The 18974-nt window shown below is 41.6% G+C and overlaps 1 protein-coding gene across 2 annotated transcripts in view; it reads left to right on the top strand.

Moving 5' to 3' along the window:
* Positions 1-18974, top strand: part of CTNNA3 (catenin alpha 3) — a 1220185-nt gene that overhangs the window by 1183919 nt on the left and 17292 nt on the right. For both annotated transcript variants that reach the window (XM_070752167.1, XM_070752166.1), the window contains exon 17: positions 5032-5166. In XM_070752167.1, coding sequence (XP_070608268.1) covers positions 5032-5166 — 135 coding nt within the window. The remainder of the gene's footprint in view (positions 1-5031; positions 5167-18974) is intronic.

Below are 18974 nucleotides of genomic sequence, written 5' to 3'. Positions count from 1 at the left end.
CCGTGATGGTTTTCAAGTGAAACATCACTAGCCTTTCAAAGGTTTTCATAACTACAGATGTTAGAGCAAAGGAAAGACAATTGGACAGGGGACGAAAGGCACACTAGTGCACATGTATGCCCCTTACTGACCTCTTAGGAACCTGGAGAGGTCAATCGTGGATAATCTAAGGGAGAAATGTTGGGGGTTAGGGGTTGACACTATTGAGTCAGGTAATGAGTTCCACTCTTCGATAACTCGATTGTTAAAGTCATATTTTTTACAGTCAAGTTTGGAGCGGTTAATATTAAGTTTGAATCTGTTGCGTGCTCTTGTGTTGTTACGGTTGAAGCTGAAGTAGTCATTGACCGGTAGGACGTTGCAGCATATGATCTTGGGGGCAATACTTAAATCTTACCTGTGGATATAATGAGTAATGAGTACGCACAGGAGGTTTTGCGCATGGGCGGAGGTGCACGTACATTTGCGAACTGGTAGGGAAGGTAAATGAAAACTACCTGGCCTCCTGGTCATCTCTCCCTTTTTTTCTGTAGGACTTCAGCAGAACTGTAGACAACGGAGGGTCAGTTTCCAACTGTGTTAGAGACATTGAGTATTGGAAGCAGCTGCATGTGAAAATACTGTCAGTTGTCTTTTTCATATTCAGGTCACAGAAACTAACTCATTGAAATAGGAGAGCACACACTGAAGATACTATTCATTACGTTTTGCAGAATGACAAGTATGGGTGATTATTCAGCTCCATAATATTTTATTCCTGAAGGGGACATTTGTATTTGCTGTTCCAGACATAAAAAAAACAACAAGAAGTTGAAACAACAATATCACCCCCACATAGGTATTAGATGCATAAAACAACATGGAGTTCCATTATTATGTACCTCTTGCAAAAACAGCCTAACACTGTCAAATAAGTAAACTGGCAGCAATACAAAAGAGCAACTGTAAATTTATGATGTTCAACTGGCATCTGAGTTGGGAGCAAGCAATACTTTGTTACATAAATCTTGATAAGGAGCATAAAAGATCTGAGATGCCTGGAGGAAAGATGGAAAGGCATAAACAGGATTATGAGATGGCCAAAACCCAAAGGACAGTACAATTAGTTGTCCACCCTCAAGGAATATTTCATTTTCATTTCATTTCCCTGACCTTTCCCTCCAAGCACATAGAAGCCATTTCTGAAATGTGTAAGAGCTTCTTCTGAAATCAGTTTAAATACTGTGGATATCTATATAACAAAATTAAAAAATAAAAGAATAAAATAGAATTCTTTATTGGCCAAGTGTGATTGGACACACGAGGAATTTGTCTTTGGTGCATATGCTCTCACTGTACATAAAAAGAAAAGGAAAAAAATACATTCATCATATCATAAGATACAACACTTAGTGATAATCATAGGATACTAATAAGCAATTAAATCATACTAGGAAACGAATAAATAATATAAATCATAGAGATCCGCATGAATCCCAGCAGACGATAAGGTCCCACAGAGTTGGCCTTCTCCGGGTCCCGTTGACCAAACAATGTTGTTTGGCGGGCCCCAGGGGAAGAGCCTTCTCTGTGGTGGCCCCGGCCCTCTGGAATCAACTCCCCCCAGAGATTAGAATGGCCCCCACCCTCCTTGTCTTTTGCAAATTACTTAAGACCCACCTTTGTCGCCAGGCATGGGGGAGTTAGGATATTCCTTCCCCTAGGCCATTACAAGTTATGTGTGGTATGTTTGTGTGTATGTTTGGTTTTTATAATAAGGGTTTTTAGTTGTTTTATTAAATTGGATTGTTACATGTTGTTTTTTATCATTGTTGTTAGCCGCCCCGAGTCTGCGGAGAGGGGCGGCATACAAATCCAATAAATTAAAAAATAAATCATAGAGATACAAGCAACAAGGTTATAGTCATAAGTGGGAGGAAATATATAATAGGTGTTCTGGGCATGGATACTTAATTCTCCAAGACTCTTAAAACTCCACTTCTTGAAATAATAGTCTTTTTATTATTGACACAATTTATACATATGAAAACTTTAGCAAGGCAAAAAATGCAAAGCAAACAGATGAAAGCGATTTCTCTTGGCTTTAAAATACGCTACTGTTCCGGGCAGCATTCCTAATATACCAATCCTCGGCTGCTCAGAGATAAGGAAGTATAAATCACTACTTTAAGTTCATTGCTTACCGGCTTTATAATAAATTCAACAATGTGTCTTCGGCTTCATTTCAACAACAACAGCATAAATTTTTCACTTCTTTGTTTCAGGATAGCCACTAAATCTACGCCATTCTCTTTGAGCATAGTTGTCAAATCCCGCCTTCATTTCCTGTTTAAACCTGGAAATGACATCTACAATCCACAGAGCTATTCATATAGAATTAATACTTTTTACCTTGGATCTCTTCTCTTCTTTTAGCCATTCTGCAATATCTAGGATTTAACCATTCATCTCCTGATACATTTTCCTCACTATCTGGTAGGGCCAACTTCCCATTGTCACATCAGCCCATCTGGTATTCCCACATCAATATCTTCATCACTCTCAGCTTCCAATCCCTCTGGCAGCCTTCCTAACCCAGGATAACCTGAGGGACCTGGTTCATCGTCCTCATGATCAGGCATGTCCTGAGACTGACAAGGATCACTCACAACAATAGGAAGGGTGAGAAGAAGAATAGTAATTCAGAGTAAATAGTTTAACAGTGTTGTAGGAATTACTTGTTTAGCAGAGTGATGGCATTTGAGAAAACACTGTTTTTGTGTCTAGTTGTTCTGGTGTGCAGTGCCCTCTATCATCTTTTTGAGGGTAGAAGGTGAACCAATTTATGTCCAAGATGTGAGGGGTCTGTAGATATTTTACCCTGTTTCCCCGAAAATAAGACGTACCCCGAAAGTAAGGCATGTCAGAGGTTTTTCAGAATTTGCTAATATAAGGCACCCCCCGAAAATAAGGCATAGTCAAGTTTACATATGGTACGGTGGAAAAACATACGGTACCATTCAAAGGTGTTCATAGCGGTACCATAATAATGTGGTGTCACCTTGCTGGCCCCTTCCATCGCTTTGTACCATCCAGTACAGCAGACACAGTCTGCTGCTGTCTCACCGCCATTACAGTCCCCACTACAGTGCGTAGACTGTAGTTCCTCTGGTGGCCGGAAGCTGCAATAGCGGGAGTATACTGTTGTACCATAATAAGTGCCGTCGTTTGTGTGTGTGGGTGCCATACCGACAGGTACCGTACTGTAATCAGTGTACCGTACGGTACACTTTCTTTGGGGGTGTCAGCTTTTCTGCCTGTGAATTTGTCTTATTTGAGAAATATAAGGCACCCCACAAAAATAAGACGTAGCACAATGTAGTTTTAATAGTAATGGATTTTGTTTTTTTTTAATTATTAATTTCTTTTAATAAAAAAGAAAGTATTTATTTATTTATTTATTTATTTATTTATTTATTTATTTATTTATTTATTTATTTATTTATTTATTTATTTATTTATTTATTTATTTATTTATTTATTTATTTATTTATTTATTTATTTATTTATTTATTTATTTATTTATTTATTTATTTATTTATTTATTTATTTATTCTATGCCGTCCAGTCCCAAAGGAACTGTCGCTCAGACACTATACTTTTCCGCCCACACCAAAAAAAAATTAGAGGGTACATTGATGGTAAAAGAGCTTTTTTGATTCATACGGTATACAGGTCTTCAAATGGAAGGCAGGTTGGTAGCAATAGTTTTTTTTCCCAAATGCCATCACTCTGCTTAACAACAAGTTCCCACAACACTGTCAAATAATTTACTAAGATTAAATTACTATTGTTCTTCTCTTCCTTACTCGTATCTATCTCTTCCCACTTATGCTTATAGATCTTCCAATTTATATTGTTTTTATTTGTTTCCTAGTACGATTTGATAGTTCATTAGTAACCTTGACTACCACTGTTTATTCTCCTTATGTACAGTGAGAGCATATACACCAAAGACAAATTCCTTGTGTGTAATCACACTTGGCCAATAAAGAATTCTATTCTATTCTATTCTATTCTATTCTAAATTGTTTTTTCTGCAGTTCCATTGAAGTCTGTATCTGTCCTGTTTGGTTGCATAGCCAAACCAGACAGTTATAGAGATACAGATGACAGACTCAATAATTTCTCTGTAGAATCAGCAGTTCCTTGGGCAGTTTGGGCTTCCTGAGTTGGCGCAAAAATAACATTCTTTGTTGTGCTTTTTTGATGACATTTTTGATTGATTGATTGATTTTATTTATTTATTAAATTTGTATGCCGCCCCTCTCTGCAGACTTGGGGCAGCTCACAGCAACAGAAAACAGTATATAATACAAATTCAATAATTAGAAAGCTAAAAACCCATAATTTCAAAAATATGCACACAACATACCATACATAAACAGTATAGGCCTGGGGAAGTTATCTTAGTTCCCCCATGCCTGACGGCAGAGGTGGGTTTTAAGGAGTTTACGAAAGGCAAGGAGGGTGGGGGCAGTTCTAATCTCAGAGGGGAGCTGGTTCCAGTGGGTCAGGGCCGCCACAGAGAAGGCTCTTTCCCTGGGACTCGCCAAATGATGTTAGGCATCCATTTTAAGTCTTGAAATATGATGGAATCTAGAAACTTGAAGATCTCTACTGTTGATACTGTGTTGTCACGTATTGTAAGAGTTGGTAGTATAGGAAGGTTTCTCCTAAAATCTACCAACATGTCTACGGTTTTGGGTCTGTGCTGTTCAAGATTCTTCCGGGTTGCACCACAAAGAAAGAAAAGGATATGGGAAAAGGAAAAATGGGAACAGGAAAATGGGAAAAAGAAAAGAAAGGAAAATGGGGGGGGGGTTATTGCAGCCTCTTAGCTCAGTTTTCTTTTGTATCCCTGATGTTTGTGAGCCACCCTGAGTCTTCGGAGATGGGAGGCATACAAATCTAATAAATTGAATTGAATTGAAAAAATTAAAAGTAGTTAGCTCAATCATACCACTATGCATTTTTGCTTTTATTTTTTAGTGTCCAGACTGGTCGTGTAAGCAAGACTTATTCGCTTACCTGGAACAAATCAAGTTCTACTCCCACCAACTCAAAATCTGCAGCCAAGTCAAAGCTGAGATCCAGAACTTAGGTGGAGAGGTCATCATGTCAGCAGTAAGTGAAAACTGCCCTGAAGGGGTTACATGATTCCGTTCTCTTCCAGGTACAAACTGGGCCCTGGAAAGGCAAGGCAATGGGTCTCTGTAATGAAAGGTAAACTTATTTTATTTATTTTATTTATTTATTTTATTTATTTTGTCCAATACACAATGAGGGTTTTAGTGGGTATATATCAATATACACATAGTAAAATACATGATGAAGGTTATAGAGGAGATACTCATAGTAAAATATATCTATGAAACAATAGAAAAGAAGATATAGGAATAGAACATATCAATGAAAGAATAGAAGAAGAGATATAGGAATAGAAGAAAGGTATAGGAGATACAGGAGAGCAATAGGACAGGGGACGGAAGGCACTCTAGTGCACTTGTACTCGCCCCTTACTGACCTCTTAGGAATCTGGATAGGTCAACCGTAGATAATCTAAGGGTAAAGTGTTGGGGGTTTGGGGATGACACTATGGAGTCCGGTAATGAGTTCCACACTTCGACAACTCGGTTACTGAAGTCATATTTTTTACAGTCAAGTTTGGAGCAGTTAATATTAAGTTTAAATCTGTTGTGTGCTCTTGTGTTGTGTTGTGGGTGGACCAGTTTAAATCCTGCCTGAACAAGTTCACCGTGGGTATGGATGCTAGAGTGTTAATATAGTTGTAAATTGTCACATTTATTATTCATTTCCTCATTTCCATTTTTTAAAAAAATGAAGTTACATTTCTATCATCCTAGCACGATTGAAGAATTATATGATTAACTATGGAAATAGAGGGATTTGCAATGCTGCTCTGTATAATGTGAAAACTTGGGTTCCTATTTTCTGGTTTTTTTTCTTCTTTACATAAATTATAATATTAATAAGTGGATCTTGTAATAAGAAGCTCATATACGTAATATCCCTGTTCTGATCTGTGTGTTTATTTCTGGGCTATTTCATACAGGTATGTTTACTCTCCCAAACTTCTATTACCACACCCCACCCCACCCAGCTGCTCTCATTGCTGTTATGAGTTATAAAACATTTTGACACTTCTGCAACCTCTTATCTCCCATATGTTTACCACTACTTTCCTTTTCGGGTACATAATAAACTAAATATTTATATTTAGAAAAAGAGACAGGTGTTACAATTAATTAATTAATTAATTAATTCATTAATTCATTCATTCATTCATTCATTCATTCAATTTCATTAGCTGCCTATCTCAGTCAATAACTCCAAATGGCCTACAATTCAAATAATATATATCACAGTTAAAAATACTAAAACATTGTAAAACACTAAAAACATCCAGATGAAATATATATAGGAGCAAGATATCTGGCCTATTAATACAACCGGGAAATAATAATAATAATAATAATAATAATAATAATAATAATAATAATAATAATAATAATTTAGACTTGTATGCTGCCCCTCTCCAAAGACTCGGAGCGGTTGACAACAAAATACAAAGCACAAATCTAATGTTAAAAACAATTATAAAAAACCCATTATAAAAAACAGTCATACCATCCAATTAAACCATACATAAAATGAAACAGCTAAGGGTTAGTTATGTCCCCTAAGCCTGGCGGCATAGATGGGTTTTCAGTAATTTACGAAAGGCAAGGAGGATGGGGGCAGTCCTGATCTCCGTGGGGAGTTGATTCCAGACTGCCGGGGCCGCCACAGAGAAGGCTCTTCTCCTGGGGCCCGCAAGACGACATTGTTTTGTCGACGGGACCCGGGAAACACTGATATAGAGAATCTAACAATAAAATGTGCATCTAAACTAGTTCGAGTTGTAATGCCTAGATCAGTGTTTCTCAACCTTGGTAACTTGAAAATATATGAACTTCAACTCCCATAATTCCCCAGTCAGCTATTGTGCCAACCTCAAAACTTCCGAAAGAACCCCAGGTGAATATAAGGGATAGTGGATTCCTAAAATATGTTTTAATGGAACCACAGTGTTCTCTGACTAGTTCTGAGATTCAAGTGTTGTGTCTCTGTGTTGATCCATTCAGGTATGTATCTGTGATGGAAAGAATGATCATGGCGGATCTATCATCAAACACAAAAATTAAAACACACACACACAATGACAAAGAAATGCTGCTGAAAGTTCTAGTGTCTTTTCTTTCAGATTGTCTTTTCTCTCTTTCTCTCTTCATTGACACATGAACAAAAATAACCCAAAAATCTTTGGGAAAGTACATATTCAACACTCATGCAGCTAAGATCAAGGGTCAAATACTAAAACAGATGGAAAAGGTTGGATATTACATCACTTCTAAAGCTGTGTCCACATTACATTTTTAATTAGGTCAGTTCATAATCTAGTAGATATATTTCTAGCACATTAGAAAGCTGAATTACTGTAGCATTGGCTAGGGTTTTTTTCATACTTTATTGTTGTGGTTAGCTCTGGCCCAGCTCCTGCCCCAAGGAATGTGCAGGTGGATGTGGGGGAAATATCCACATGCCGCAGGCCTGTTTTGCTCCCGATAGAATCTGCCGACGAAGCCTCCTCTGACCAAGGAAGCATGAGTGACAGGGAAGAGGGGAGTTTGGCAGACAGCCCAGGAGGAGATCAATCATCTGTATCATCCTTGGATTCTGAACAAGAATTAATGACACATCCACGCATGCGTAGAGTGATGTATAGGAGACAACAACTGAAGGATTATTACAAGAGAAAATGAGGCCACCTGTGGTTGGGTGGGGCTGCTGTAATTAGTGCTACAGATAAATAGAACAGCATGCTGGTTTAGCCTCATGGCAGTTTATCTGATTCATTGTTTCATCAAGATCGTGGTTTTTGTGCTGTTCAAGATTGTGTGTGGACTCTCTGGACTTTAGAATTGGACTCAATTTCCCAGTTATTGGGTGAGCAATTGGATAGCATTTAACCTGTGCCTTGTGTATACCAGAAAATCCCTTTGACATTTAAAAAGTGACCTGTTTCTGTTTTTCTGTTTATAAAAACTTTTGGGTTTTCCCTTTTATCGTATGGTGTGTGTCCTCCTGGACTAATTACCCTGTAATTACGGGCGGTTGAAACACGCCGGCAGAACACTTTATCATGTATGCAAACCCAGCTAATTTGATTAATTCAACATATTCTGTAAACCAGGGGTGAAATCCACTTACCTTCCCTACTGTCTCGCAAATGTCCATCGTCCGTACATACGCAAAGCCTTCTGCGCATGAACAAAATGTGAAAAAGTCCCCAAAAAGGGACATAATGATGTCAGCACGGGTGGGAGGGACTTTGTGCAGTCAGCCCTAGCTGCCTGCACAAGCTGCTTGGAACAGGCTGCATTTCACCCCTGGTGTAAACCCAGGAAAAAGAAATACAATAACCTATTACACAGGGGCTGCCCAAAATGACTTCCCAAAATGGATTGTTTGCAATCTTCTCTTTGTGCATACAAAACTTCTTCTTCGTCAAATGCACTAGTATTTGTCTTTGCTGCCCTTAAGGTGTGAAAAATTGGTCTTGCAGCCTGGATCAAATGAACTACATTGTATATCTATCTATCTATCTATCTATCTATCTATCTATCTATCTATCTATCTATCTATCTATCTATCTATCTATCTACCTACCTGTTGTGATTCCATCTGAGGCTCCTCAGGGAATGGCTGAACCTCTGCCGGCTCCATGCTCAGAGGGGGAGGATGAGGAACAACAGGAGGAGGAGGAGGCCCAGGCAGACGGGGAGGAGGAAGGTCAGGCTGAGGGAGAGGGAGAACAGCCTGAGTCCCCCGGGATGGAGCTCTCCCCAGCAAGCAGCCTGGAGTCCTTAGCTGAGGATGCACAAGCCATAATTGATCTAAGGCAGAGAAGAGCAGCCCAGCGAAGGGGACAATTAGCCAGGTATTTCCAGCACTAAATAGGCAACAGCTGGGTTTGGGTGTGGTTCTCCCCAGAAAGGCTGAAAAGGCAGGCCCACCCTTCCTGTAATTGTGGAGTATTATCTTTGGGAGTCCTGCGATCTGGATGTGCTCTTTGGCGTCTCTGAATCTAGCTTGTGGCCTTGAAAGCTGAAACCTTGGGGGGAGGCATGGGTCTTATTCTCTACAGAGGTGTGTGTGCCAGCAAGAAGTTTGTTGTATTGTCTGGCCGTCATGACTCTGCTGTGAAGCCTCCTAACAACCCTGTTTGTAAGAACAGTTTTGTCTCTGTGTTTGTTTTCCCAACTATAAAGTACCTTTGCTTTTACCAGCATGTCTGGCTGCTTTTTCCAGTTGGTGTTGAAGTCTGGGGACACCCAGACAGAACACCTACCTACCTATCTACCTATCTATCTATCTATCTATCTATCTATCTATCTATCTATCTATCTATCTATCATTCTATTCTATTTTGTGTTGTGGTTAGCTCTGGCCCTGCTCCTGCCCCAAGGACTGTGGATGTGGGGGAGATATCCACATGCTGCAGGCCTGTTTTGCCCCCAGTGGAATCTGATGATGAAGGCTCCTCTGACCAAGAAGATATGAGTGACAGGGAGGAGGAGAGTGTGGCAGACAGCTCAGAAGGAGATTAATTATCTAGCTCCTCCTTGGATTCAGAACAAGAGTTAATGATACAGCCACGCATAAGGAGAGCGATGCATAGGCAACAACAACTGAGAGATTATTATAAAAGAAAATGAGGCCACCTGTGGTTGGGTGGGGCTGTGGTAATTAGTGAGGCTGCTATAAATAGCAGCCTGTGGGTTTGGCCATTGTGGAGGATTATCTGATCATTGTGTTTCGTGACTGCTTTACTGACTTTGACTTTTTGTGTGCTGATTTTCCCCAGCTTTGAAACTAAACCAGAGCAAAGTGTGTTTCACTTTGTGAAAGAAGAAGGACTGTGAATTGCCTCACAGCTGCAAGCTAAGTATCAGAGAACTGATAAGGGACTTGTACAAATTACCAGTTTGTTTGGAGATGAGTGCTCTTTGCTATACCAAAAGAGGGCTTGGTTTAAGTGAATTTTCATTATAAAGAACATTGTTTTGAATTTTCAAACGTGTATGTGTCTGAAATTTGTACCTATGAATTTTTGGGAGGAGTCTACCAGAGAGCCCGACAGAACAATTTTGTATGCTGCCCTTCTCCTTAGACTCAGGGCGGCTTACAATATGTTAGCAATAGCACTTTTTTATTTTAATAGAGCCAGCATATTGCCCCCACAATCCGGGTTCTCATCAGATCAGCGTCAGAGTATCCTAGAACCAGTGAAGGGCTACCAAAATTTTTACTGCCACATTCTGAGCATGGCTTATGCAGGACGCCCTGCATTTTCTTCCAACATCTTTCAGGTCAAATTGGGTGCTCTGGGGTGGAGCTCCATTTTTGCTACCCCGCTGCGTTCCCTCCTGTCTGGGTAGTAGCCCACCCTGCCTACAACTGAAGGTTAAAGTGAGAAGCTAAGAAAGAATGGCAAAAGAGAGTGGTTTGTCAAATGGCTTCCATTGTTGCTTCCAGGAACAGTGCATGGGTGTGATGTATCACAGAAAATTGGGAGTTGAGATATCTTGAAGTGGATTTTTCCTTCTATTAAACATTAATACTCACCAGAGCCTACAAAACGTTTGCCAGACCCATCCTTGAATACAGTTCATCTGTCTGGAACCCATACGGCATCTCGGACATCAACACCCTTGAAAATGTCCAAAGATACTTCACCAGAAGAGCCCTTCACTCCTCCACTCGAAACAGAATACCCTACGAAAGCAGACTATCAATCCTAGGTCTAGAAAGCTTAGAACTACGTCGCCTAAAACACGATCAAAGTATTGCCCACAAGATCATATGCTGCAACGTTCTACCTGTCAATGACTATTTCAGCTTCAATCGCAACAACACAAGAGCACGCAACAGATTCAAACTTAATATTAACCGCTCCAAACTTGACTGTAAAAAATATGACTTCAGCAACCGAATTGTCGAAGTGTGGAACTCATTACCCGACTCAGTAGTGTCAACCCCTAACCCCAAACATTTTTCCCTTAGACTATTCATGATTGACCTCTCCAGGTTCTTTAGAGGTCAGTAAGGGGCGTGCATAAGTGCACCAGTGTGCCTTCTGTCCCCTGTCCAATTGTCTCTCCTTATCTCATTTATCTTTTCTTCCTTTCAAATATGTTCACCTATACTTTTATATCTTATCTTCTATTCTTTTCTTTACTTATATTATTACATTTCTTTGTCTTCAATGTGTATTATGTATTGGACAAAATAAATAAATTAATTAATTAATTAAGAGAGACCAATAAAATGCTTTTATTTCAACATTAATTTTAGTTTCTTTTTCTGAAAAAACAAGAATATGCATGGCTTCTTTTGCTAAAGGAAATATTGTTTGGTGTCCCTTGATCTTTGGAATTTTTTTTTTTTTTTGAATGACACTGTGCTAGCACTGTCTGCCAGAACAGTTATGTCTCAGATCTGGCTGATTTATCGCACCGCAAAGTATAGGACCAAAATAGAAGAACAAAACCATGATACTCAAATGTAATTAAAACTTTTAGATGTATGATCCTATCTTGATTTTTATTTGAAGTGACATTTTAGTGTAATTGGTAGCTTCTATTTTGCAGTTCTATTTTGCTCAGCACCTAACTGATTTTCTCAATTCTTGAGGGGGGGAAAAAGCAGAGCAGCTAGACTGAGAAATGTATAATCAACCAATCTATCTCTCTATCTCATCCATCCATCCATCCATCCATCCATCCATCCATCCATCCATCCATCCATCACATGCCATTGCAGTAGAAGACAATACCAATCAGCATTATTTCAATAAAATATACTGATTTGTTGTATTTATTAATGTCATTGATTTAGCATAGGCTACCCTTCTTGCAAATGGGATTCTGGATGCTAAACACAAATTAAAATGTACAGTGATATCTCTACCTAAGAACGCCTCTTACAAACTTTTCTAGATAAGAACCGGGTGTTCAAGATTTTTTTGCCTCTTCTCAAAAACCATTTTCCACTTACAACCCCGAGCCTCCGAAACTGTAACCAGAAGAGGCAGGGAGAAGCCTTCCTGGGGCCTCTCTAGGAATCTCCTGGGAGGAAACGGCCGGAAAAGGCAGAGAGAAGCCTCTGTAGGGCCTCTCTAGGAATCTCTTGGGAGGAAACAGGCCAGAAAAGGTGGGGACAAGCCTCCATGGAGCCTCTCTAGGAATATCCTGGGAGGAAACAGGGTCTCCACCTTTCCTGTGGTTTCCCCAGTCGCACGCCTTATTTGCTTTTATTTGATTCCTATGGGAAAAATTGCTTCTTACAAAATTTTCTACTTAAGAATCTGGTCATGGAATGAATTAAGTTCGTAAGTAGAGGTATCACCGTATCAGCAAAACAAACAAAATTTACAAAAGACTGGATTATGTCCATGAAATCAGCAGGAATCAACCATTCCCCACCATGCAGTCAGAACTGAAGAAGCTTCTTGGATAAGAAGCAAAAGGTTTTCAAGGAAAAGAGGAATGGAAGAGGAAGGGGAGGGGAGAAGGAGGAGGAAGAGATGATGATAACCCAAATGCTTTTGAAAAGCATTTTTGGGACAACCAGGAATCAATTCTCAGACATAGAAACAATGTCTTTGTGGTGTGACCAGAACAATCTAGAACTGAACACACTCAAAACCGTAGAAATGGTGGTAGACTTTAAGAGAAACCCTTCCACCCTTCCACCTCTTACAATACTAGATAACACAGTATCAATAGTATAGACCTTCAAATTTCTAGGTTCAATCATATCTCAAGACCTAAAATGGTCACCTAACATCAAAAACATCATCAAAAAAGCACAACAAAGAATGTTCTTTCTGCGCCAGCTCAGAAAGCTCAAACTGCCCAAGGAGCTGCTGATTCAGTTCTACAGAGGAATCATCGAGTCTGTCATCTGCATCTCTATAACTGTCTGGTTTGGTGCTGCAACCCAACAGGACCGACACAGACTTCAGAGGATAATCAGAACTGCAGAAAAAACAATTGCTGCCAACCTGCCTTCCATTGAGGACCTGTATACTGCACGAGTCAAAAAGAGGGCGGGGAAAATATTTACTGACCCCTCACATCCTGGACACAAACTGTTTCAACTCCTACCCTCAAAACGTCACCACAGAGCACTGCACACCAAGACAACTAGACACAAGAACAGTTTTTTTCCGAACGCCATCACTCTACTAAACAAATAATTCCCTCAACACTGTCAGACTTTCTACTAAATCTGCACTTCTATTCTACTAGTTTTTCTCATCATTCCTATCACCCATTTCCTCCCATATTGACTGTATGACTGTAACTTGTTGCTTATATCCTAAGATTTTTATTGATATTGCTTCTTCATTGCTTTTTTGACCCCTGTGACAATCATTAAGTGTCGTACCACATGATTCTTGACAAATGTATATTTTATTTTATGTACGCTGAGAGCATATGCACCAAGACAAATTCCTTGTGTGTCCAATCACACTTGGCCAATAAAAATTCTATTCTATTCTATTCTATAAGCAAATCAACCTCATCAGGAAAAAAAAAATATTCCAAGTGTTCCAGGAAGTGAAACAGACAAATTGCCCAAGTGATCAAAAATGTAAAAAAGAAATTTTGCTTTAGGGGCTCCTGTCATTGTGATGGTAATAAATACTTGGCGAATCTGTTCAGTAAAAATTCATTAGAGAAAACAAGTCTTGCCAATAAAGTGACAGAATCTGCTGTCCTTGGGAAAAAAAAGAATGCTAAGCTGCAATATGGCAAGATGTACCACATTCCTTCTGGCTCTGCCACATTGGGAAATGAACTGTGCACAAGGAAGGGCGGGCGGAATCTGACCTTGAGAATATAATAGCAGCATTTTACATAATAGCAAGTGGTTTTTTTTTTACATATATACAGTAGAGTCTCGGTTATCCATCCTTCGGATATCTGACACTCTGAATTATCTGATATCATGGCTGCTTGGGGGCATGGCTGTAGGCATTTCCACACACCCCAGACACCCCCCCCCCGAAACATGACAGCCACAATGGGGAAGCAAGGTGGAAGGAGGGAAGCAAGCGCGCACGAGGGAGAGACAGCTGAGGAGGGAAGCAGGTGAGAGAGAGAGCCGGGCCCGAAAGTGGGCGAAAGCGGGCGAGCGAGCGAGAGAGCCGGGGCCGGAAGTGGGCAAGAGAGAGAGAGAGACAGTTGAGGATGGAAGTGGGCGAGCGAGAGAGCCGGGGCCGGAAGCGGGCAAGAGAGAGAGAGAGACAGTTGAGGATGGAAGTGGGCGAGCGAGAGAGCCGGGGCCGGAAGTGGGTGAGAGAGAGAGAGAGACAGTTGAGGATGGAAGTGGGCGAGCGAGAGAGCCGGGGCTGGAAGCGGGCAAGAGAGAGAGAGAGAGATAGTTGAGGATGAAAGTGGGCAAGCGAGAGAGCTGGGGACGGAAGCAGTACAGTAGAGTCTGGATTATCCAACATTTCGGCTATCTGACTATCAGCCCACCTGTTTGTCGGATAACTGAGACTCTACTGTATTTGCATTTACTTGCCATAAAAAACCCTGATAATTAATTTCAACCTTTTTTCTGCTTGCTATTGATCTGTCATGGCTGCATCTCACCTATCCAAGCTTCATGAGCTGCTGCCTGACATTAGCAGAGGTGGTGCGAGAGAGAAGTTTCCTTTGTGTTACTTGCATGGGAAAACCTTAGATTCAATTGATGGAGGTGGAGGATGGCATAGATTGGAAGATCTAGTCCAGGGGTGTGCAATTCAATTTCATTGAGGGACACACAACCTTCATCAGGATTGTGTTTGGCCAAAGGTGGCCAGAGTAGGAGTGCCCATGAAGGTCATCGCCAGCTCAATGTCACACATGTCGGGGGTGTCTGTAGTGCAGGCCGGAGTTCCTTCTTACCGTCGCTACTGGTATGCTCCATGCGCCGCTCCGGGTGACCGGTGTGTGCGCAGGCACATTTTGCTTCAGTGCATGTGCAGAAAGCAAAATCTTGTGAGAGGACGCACATGCAAGAGAGATGTTGGCATGCGCTAAGCAAAAAAAACCCACCAAAATCTCACATGCGCATATGTCTCCTCATGAGACTGCTTCCTATGCATGTGCAGAAGCAAAATCTCACTTGAATGCGCATGTGTGCCTGCCGGTCACCCAGAGCTGCATGCACAGCTCCATTTTAAACCTGCCACTGCTGTGGTGGCCTGAGTGTTCTGCCAGTGATAACAAGCTCCCAAGCTCCATTTCCAGCTGTCATGGTCTCCTGCAACCCTCTGCTAGAGAAAATGGAGCTCAGAAGGGCCCCTGCACCCCTCCTGAGCTCCATTTTTGCTGGCAGAGGCACTGCAGGCTGGTCCTTCACTGTTTCCAGGGTGGCCCTGCAAGCCAGATCTAATCATGGGCTTTTCTAGGTATGCCCATGTTACACCAACACTCCACAGTCTGCATTGGTTGCCGATCAGTTTCCGGTCACAATTCAAAGTGTTGGTTATGACCTATAAAGCCCTTCATGGCAGCGGACCAGAATATCTCCAGGACCGCCTTCTGCCGCACGAATCCCAGCGACCAGTAAAGTCCCACAAAGTTGGCCTTCTCCGGGTCCTGTCGACTAAACAATGTCATCTGGGGAGACCCGGGGAAGAGCCTTCTGTGGGGCGGCCCCGACCCTCTGGAACCAGCTCCCCCCGGAGATTAGGATTGCCCCCACCCTCCTTGCCTTTCGTAAACTCCTTAAAACCCACCTCTGCCATCAGGCATGGGGAAATTGAGACATCTCCCCCTGGCCTATATAGTTTATGCATGGTATGTTTGTGTGTATGTCTTGCTTTTAAATAAGGGGTTTTTAGATATTTTAATTATTAGATTTGTTATTGTGTATTGTTTTTACTATTGTTGTGAGCTGCCCCGAGTCTACGGAGAGAGGCGGCACACAAATCTAATAAATAATAATAAAATAATAATAACCATCCCACAGGTCGGATTCAGCTTGCAGGCCTTGAATTTGACACCCCTGATGAAGGGAAGGACTAGGAGGGATGTGATAGCTGGGTTCCAATATTTGAGGGGCTGTCACAGAGGAAAATGTGTCAGCCTTATTCTCCAAAGCACCAGAGGGCAGGACAAGAAGTTATGGAAACTTGTCAAGGAGAGAGATCCAGCCTAGAACTAAGGAGAAATTTCTTGGCAGTGAGAACAATTAATCAGTGAAATTGCCTACCTTCAGAAATTGTGGTTGCTTCATCATTGGAGGTTTTAAAGAAGATACTAGACAGTCACTTGTCTGAAATGGCATAGTCTCCTGTTTGAGCAGGGGACTGGATTAGAAGACCTCCAAGGTCCCTTCCAGCTGTGTTATTCTGCATCAATTTATTTGCAAGTTTGCCATAGAATGCTAATGCTGCATCAGATTTGATCTCTGCATGGAGAAACTAGTCACACTTGTTTTCCACTCTTGGATACCCTGCATGGCCAAGGGGCTAAGCCAGGTTTACTTGGTAGCCATCTCGACCAAAGTTCCCTTTAATTTTTTTTCGGGGTGGGCGGAAAAGTATAGTGTCTGAGCGGCAGTCCCCTTGGGACTGGGCGGCATAGAAATACAAATAAATAAATAAATAAATGAATGAATGAATGAATGAATGAATGAATGAATGAATAAATAAATAAAATCCCTACTTTTTTATTAAAAGAAATTAATAATAAAAAAAAACCAAACTCTATTACTATTAAAACTAAAACAACCAGCAAATCCAAAAACATAACTATTAATAAAAACAGGTGAGGGCTGGGGTTTTTTTTCTCTGTTATTATTTAAGTGCTTTTACCATATGCTTTAAATCAAGAATCACTTCTCTCTCTATTTCTCTCTATTTCCTGTCATTCTCTGCCTCAATCATTTTCTCATTTCTCTTCCCCCTTTTTTTCTATCATTTCTCTCTCCCTCTCTCTTCCTTCCACTCCTCTCTCTCTCTTGCTTTCTTCCTCTCTCTCACTCTCTCTCACTCTTCCTTCCTCTCTCCTCTCTCACTCTTTCTTTCTTTCCCTCTCTCTCTCTTCCTTCCTATCTTCTCTCTCTCTCTTTCTCTCTCCCTTTCTTTCCTTCTCTCTTCCACTTTTTTCTCTTTCTCTCTCTCTTTTCCTTCCTTCCCCTCTTCCCCTCCCTCTCTTTCTCCCTCTCTCCTTTTATATTTATCTCTTCCTTCTTTCCTCTCTTCCTCCCTTTCTCTCTCCCTCTCATTCACTTTTCTCTCCCTTCCCTCCCCCCCTCCTTCTTTCCTCTCCTCTTCCCCTCCCTCTCTTTCCTTTCTCTCCACGTCTCCGGCTTTGCTGACCGGCACAAGGCTCAGCCAGCTGCCCGGGAAAGCCAGGAAGGTCCTCCTGCCCCCCCCCAGCCGAAACCACAATGGAGGTCTTCTGCCACCAGCTTGAGCCTCGCGTTGCTCCACCCCGCTTCGCTTGTCATCCTGGACCTCCATTGTGTTTTCGGGGGAGAGCGGCAGGAAAGCCCTGTGCCGGCCAGGAAAGCCGGGTTTGCTTTCCGTGAAAGCAGCACGCCTTTTAAACACGCTGCTTTCTTGCAACTCTTTCCTGGGTGGGAGGGGAAGGAGGCCACTCCCCCCCCAGGAAAGAGGTGCAGGAAAGCAGCGTGTTTAAAAGGCGCGCTGCTTTCACGGAAAGCAAACCCGGCTTTCCCGCCACTCCCCCACCGAAAACACAACGGAGGATGACAGGCAGGACGAAGCGGGGTGGAGCAACGTGAGGCTCAAGCAGGCAGCTTCTGTCCGTTTCTTTCTGCGGAAGAGGAGGAGAGGGAGCAGATCGGGCGGGCAGGGGCAGCGCCTTCTACTGCCGACGCCATAGTTCCCTCTAAGCTGAGCAGTGAGCAATCGCTCACTAAAAAATCATCATCAACTCAGAGTTTTCCAAACCTGCCCAGAAGCCGAGAGGGAAAGAGTGAGAGGAAAGGAGAGAGAGAGGAAGAGAGAAACAGATAGAAAAAAGAGAGGAAGAAAAAGAAAAAGAAAAAGAATGGGAGTAAGGAAGAGAGAAAGAAAATCAAAATCTAGTTTGAAACTAGCTCAACTATTTAAGTGGCATTTTGATATTGATAGAGTTGCTCTGTTATGAGCTCACTGTTATAGACACACAGTACAGTATTTTATTTTGAAATTCTCTGAGGCAAAACAGGGTGGGTTTTTTATTTGTTTGTTTGTTTGTTTGTTTGTTTGTTTATTTATTTATTTATTTATTTATTTATTTATTTATCTATCTATCTATCTATCTATCTATCTATCTATCTATCTATCTATCTATTTATTTATTTATTTATTTATTTATTTATTTATTTATTTATTTATTTGTTATTTCTGTGCCGCCCAGTCCCAAAGGGACAGCCGCTCAGACACTATACTTTTCCGCCCCCCCCCAAAAAAAATTAGAGGGAACACTGGCCGGCGCCTCCCTGCCCCCGCCCCCCCGCGGGCTGGCAGGGGGGATGGAGACTGCGCACCCATGGAAAAGGGCGTGCGGCGTGGTATTTTGGGGTGCGCGCGCACTCATGTGCGCAGCCTACGGGGAACGGTGATCTCGACCATTCGAAGCTGAGAGCTGTCTTCCTCCTGCCCCTCCCCACGTTCCTCTAATAAAGTTCTTATAAGGCTGCAAAGTAAATAGAAAACTGATTACCTCGGCAGCTTTTCATAATCATTCTAAATGCCCCCCACTGGCAGAATGACAAATGAACTGCTAAACAGAAGAGAATATTGGACAGAAAATCAATTTGGCAGGCAAAAAGCAAGAGGGGAGAGGGGAGAA

Source organism: Erythrolamprus reginae, chromosome 5, assembly GCF_031021105.1.
Source record: "Erythrolamprus reginae isolate rEryReg1 chromosome 5, rEryReg1.hap1, whole genome shotgun sequence".
NCBI lineage: Eukaryota > Metazoa > Chordata > Lepidosauria > Squamata > Dipsadidae > Erythrolamprus > Erythrolamprus reginae.
The sequence above is the reverse complement of the archived record's forward strand: the minus strand, read 5'-3'. Positions and strand labels throughout refer to the sequence as shown.